This window comes from Nymphaea colorata, chromosome 11 (genome assembly GCF_008831285.2).
Source record: "Nymphaea colorata isolate Beijing-Zhang1983 chromosome 11, ASM883128v2, whole genome shotgun sequence".
Lineage (NCBI taxonomy): Eukaryota > Viridiplantae > Streptophyta > Magnoliopsida > Nymphaeales > Nymphaeaceae > Nymphaea > Nymphaea colorata.
In genome coordinates this window covers 19626895-19631662 of record NC_045148.1, presented here as the reverse complement: position 1 = coordinate 19631662, position 4768 = coordinate 19626895, and the positions used below count along the sequence as shown (strand labels likewise).

At 44.6% G+C, this 4768-nt stretch overlaps 1 protein-coding gene across 1 annotated transcript; it reads right to left on the bottom strand.

Moving 5' to 3' along the window:
- Nucleotides 1–1729: 1729 nt before the first annotated feature.
- On the bottom strand, nucleotides 1730–2844 carry LOC126410500 (uncharacterized). The gene is made up of 3 exons (XM_050080366.1): nucleotides 2079–2844; nucleotides 1908–1964; nucleotides 1730–1764 (listed from the first exon to the last, which is right to left on the bottom strand). The coding sequence occupies exons 1-3, from the start codon at nucleotides 2842–2844 to the stop codon at nucleotides 1730–1732; spliced, it is 858 nt and encodes a 285-aa protein (XP_049936323.1).
- Nucleotides 2845–4768: the final 1924 nt, after the last annotated feature.

Sequence of the window (4768 nt, the reverse complement as noted above, 5' to 3'; positions counted from 1 at the left end):
AACCCGGGAGGCAGTGTCATGTAGACTTCTTCATGTAGATCACCATGGAGGAAGGCATTGTTGACATCAATTTGAGAAAGACTCCAACCTTTGATGGCTGCAACTGATAAAAGACATCGAATAGTGGTGATTTTAGCAACCAGAGAAAATGTCTTTGTGTAATCAATGCCTTCGGTTTGAGTATACCCTTTAGCAAGGAGTCGAGCCTTATAACGTTCAATAGTACCATTGGCATGATACTTGATTTTATAGACCCATCGGCAGCCAATAGGGTGTTTACCTGGTGGGAGAGAAACAATATCCCAAGTTGAGTTGGCTTCTAGTGCCCAAATTTCAGCTGCCATAGCGTCTCTCCATTCTTGATGTTGCATTGCCTCTTGGAAAGTGGACGGCTCATGGTGATTGAGGATAGATGTAAGGAAAGCTTGATAAGTAGGAGAAAACTTGTCTAAATGAAGGTAGTGACAAAGGGGGTACCTCGTTCCTTTAGGTTGCATATGTGCCGACGTCGATGCAGAAGATGTAGGCTGGGTGATGGAATGACATTGATATTCCTTAAAGTGTGAAGGTGGAACGCGCCGTCTAGTTGATCGCCGCAATTGAGTGAGAGGAATCAATGTGGGGGGTAACAGTATCAACAATGTTAGGTTGATGGTGATTTGATGGTGGTGCCGGTGGTGAGAGTGTAGGTGATTGAGGTGGAGGAGGTTGTGGTGGGCTGGTTGGGGAAGGTTGTGGTACATATTCAAGTGATTCTTGAGATGGTAGAGGTATAACAACTTCACTATCTTGAACTTGGTGGTTTTGAAAAGGAAATGTATTTTCTATAAACTTAACATCTCGACTAGTGAAAATTTCATTGGTGTCAACATCATAGAGTTTATAGGCATGTTGACCATAAGGGTATCCGACAAAGACACACTTACGTTATCGTGAGTCAAATTTATGAGCTTTGCCAATGTTATATGCATAACACAGGCAACCAAAAACACGAATGTGATTATATTTGGGAGTTTGTCCATAAAGAACTTCATAGGGGGTTTTTTCTTGTAAAGGATGAGTAGGCAAACGATTGAGTAAATAAGCAGCAGTTAAAACACATTCCCCCCAAAATTTTATAGGCAAGCATGCTTGAAAACGAAGGGCACGAGCAATATTTAAAATATCTTTGTGTTTGCGTTCAACCACTCCATTTTGTTGAGGAGTGGCAACACAAGAATGTTGATGCTCGATGCCTTTATGATGTAAAAATTTTTCCATATTTGCAGAAAAAAATTCAGCTCCATTATCACTTCGGATTTTTTTAATGGAGGTTTGAAATTGATTTTCTACTAAATTGATAAATTTTTGAATATAAAAGAATGCCTCAGATTTATAACGCATGAGAAAAACCCATGTGCAACGTGAGAAATCATCCACAACAGTGAGGAAATAATGAGTGCCAGATAGTGAAGGTGTATTGTAACCTCCCCAAATATCACAATGAATCAATTGAAATATGCTAGTGGTGGATATTGAACTATTAGGAAAAGGTAAACGAGTTTGTTTGGCAAGATAACATATGAAGCAATGCTCATTAACATGAGAGGAATCAATGAAACTAAACAAGGACTTTAAGCGAGCAAATGAAGGGTGACCGAGTCTAACATGCCATAGAACAGATTGGTTTGGTGAGGCAGCGGCGGCGCGTGGTTCTTCATCCTTAAGGATATACAAGCCATTCTGCATTCTACCCTTCCCAATCGTCTTCATCGAGCGTCGGTCCTGAATGGTACAAGAATGAGTATCAAAGATAACTTGACAATTGTTTTGAGCAACCAACTTGGACACAGATAAAAGGTTACAAGAAAAGGTGGGAACATATAAGACATGATGTAACGTAATAGAAGAATTTAAATACAACTGACCAACATGGGTAACTGGAGTGGTGGAACCATTAGGGAGCTTAACAGGATTAGATTGAGCTAAAGAAGGGGAAATGATGTTAGACAAACAATTAGTAATATGGTGTGTAGCTCCGGTATCAATTATCCATACTTGAGAGGAAGCTAAGCAAACAATGGGTGACTCTAACATACCTGCCAGGTTGACCTTGGGTGTTTTGGAATTTATGAATTCCATAAACTGATGGTATAGTTCTGGTGTGAGGGGAGGCGACTGCTCTTGAGACTTTGTGGATGGAGGAATTGACAATGCATCATTGGTAGAATGAAGGTTTGCTTGAGGCTGCTGTCGTTGGCCATTAGAAGTGTTCTTCTTGGGAAAACCGTGAAGGAGGTAGCAGCGAGCCTTAATATGCCCAAGTCGCCCACAGTGTTCACATTGAGGTCTGGTTCGACTCTTAAAGCGGTTGTTGTCATGATTCTGTTTCTTCACAATAGCTGCTGAAATGTTGTCAGATTGTAGGGGAACATGGAGATCACGTTGGCATTCCTCTTGAACCAGCAGGGCGTAAGCTTTGGACGTGTTGGGGATAGGATCTATGAGTAAGATCTGGCTACGAATCGCTCCATAGCTCTCATTCAGCCCCATCAAGAACTGAATTAATCTGTCATGTTCTTGAATGTCATGTGCTTTCCTCATGGCTCCACATTCACAGGTGGGAAGAGTGACAAGCGAATCATACTCATCCCAACGGCCCTTGATTTGAGTGTAATACGCACTAATGGAAGATTGTCCCTGCTTGCAGTTAATAATCTGTTGTTGGATTTGATAAAGACGTGGAGCATTTGACCGGGAGAATCTAGCCTTTAATTCATGCCAAACGTCTGCAGCGTTTGTGGCATAAACGACTGTTGAAGTCAGGGACTTGTGAAGAGAATTCAGCAGCCAAGAAAGTACCATGTTGTTGGATCTCTCCCAAGAAACAATGAGAGAGTGGGGACCCGTGGGTTTCGGAATAGAACCATCAACAAAACCCATCTTATTTTTGGCTAAAAGGGCCATGGTCATGGCTCTTCTCCACGTTTCATAATTATCTCCAGTGAGCTGTTGGGATACAAGACACGTACCAGGGTTGTCCGAATGATGAAGAAAGAATGGACTATCTTCTTGAGTGGTTGATGACATAGAATTACCTGAAGTTCGATGAAAATCTGACATGATGTGGCACAAAAATAATTAACCGAATGCTTGTAAGAAGGTCCCTTCACAGGTCTCCAGAGGACACCGCAAGAAAAAGACGCCCCAAATCTCACAACGACCGGAGTTTTCCTTGTAAGTTGTGCCCAGATTTTGTCTTAAGGAAGGCACAAGGCGAAAACAGGGGTGCAGTCGGTGTTCTGTTTGCACGCCCACCACCGGAGTAGTAAAAAAAAAAAACGAAGAGGGCACTTGAGCCGCTCGTTCGCGACAGCAGTGGCGATGCAGCAGAGAGCGCTTGCTGGAACAGGAGGAGACGCTCGAGCGGGCGCTTTGTGCGGGAGCGGCTCGAGCGGACGATGCAGCAGAGAGCGCTCGCTGGCGATGCAGGAAGAGTCGCTCGAGCGGGCGCCTCGTGCGGGAGCGGCTCGAGCGGACGATGCAAAAGCTTGCTCGAGAGTACGATGCTCGAGCGAGGAGCGGGCGCGGGAGCAAGGAGCAGCTCGAGGGGGCGTTTCGAGCGGGAGCAGCTCGAGCTAGCAATGCAGCAGCTTGCTCGAGCGGGCGATGCAGGGGCTTGCTTAATGAACAGGCGCTCAAAGTAGAGAGCGGGCGACGCTGGAACAGGTGGGAAGCGAGGAGGACGATGCAGGAGAGGGATAAAGCAGATCTCTTTTATTCCTCCGAAAAAAGTTGGGTTTTCCCCAAAAAAACAGAGTGGATCAAGACCGCCTCTGCTGCTTGTGAGCAGGATCATCCATGACCAACAGAGAAAGAGTTAGCTCCGACGGATGAAGAAGAACGGCGAGCGGCAGCAAGAAGGTAGGCGGCAGATCCTTCTATTTTTCTTCTATTCCTCACGATCTAACATAGCTCTGATACCATGTTAAAGAAAGAGGAATAGGAACGATGGTGAGAGGAAAGAAACCGTATTTCTCATTGTGTTTCTATGAACCATTTACAAGGTATATATAGGGGCAATTGGATAAAAATAGAGAAGCGATCCTATCCCTGATTTCTGCTCATACAAGATCATCATTCCTAATTTGTTGTGATTTCTCAATCTGCAACGTCTAACAACTCATCCTCTTGATTTGGGCGATTTCTGATTCCTTGATTTTGGGCAATCTCTGATTCCTTGATTTTGGGCGATCTTCTTCGATTGTTACAGGAAGTAACGTTCAACATGATTGACATCGAGGGAACCAAAGAAGTAGGTGTCGGAGTAGCGCAGCTCGCAGTTCTCATACCATATGATGGCATCCGTTGCGTTGGGGCAGTATGCGACGATTTGTTGGGTGGAATTAGAGATGCAATCGTCGCATACTGCCCCAACGCAATGGATGCCATCATATGGTATGAGAACTGCCAGCTGCTGATTAATCTGACCTCTAAGGCGACAAGCGAGACTTCAACAGTCATGTTTGCAACTTATCCATGAAGGCAACAGGGTTTTCAACGGTATTATATGTCCACCGCCAATTCGAAGAATGATTGACATCGAGGGATCCAAAGAAGTAGGTGTCGGAGTAGCGCAGCTGGCAGTTCTCATACCATATGATGGCATCCGTTGCGTAGGGGCAGTATGCGACGATTTGTTGGGTGGAATTAGAGATGCAATCGTCCATACTGCCCCAACGCAACGGATGCCATCATATGGTATGAGAACTGCCAGCTGCTGATTAAT

Bases quoted from the DNA above. Each gene is read 5' to 3' on its own strand.
- LOC126410500 (XM_050080366.1), bottom strand. From the start codon at position 2,844: ATGGTACTTTCTTGGCTGCTGAATTCTCTTCACAAGTCCCTGACTTCA. The intron at 1,965-2,078 runs GTATGTTAGAGT...CCCCTTCTTTAG, and splicing joins ACCCAAGGTCAACCTGGCAG to CTCAATCTAATCCTGTTAAG. The intron at 1,765-1,907 runs GTCAGTTGTATT...TGTACCATTCAG, and splicing joins CACTCCAGTTACCCATGTTG to GACCGACGCTCGATGAAGAC.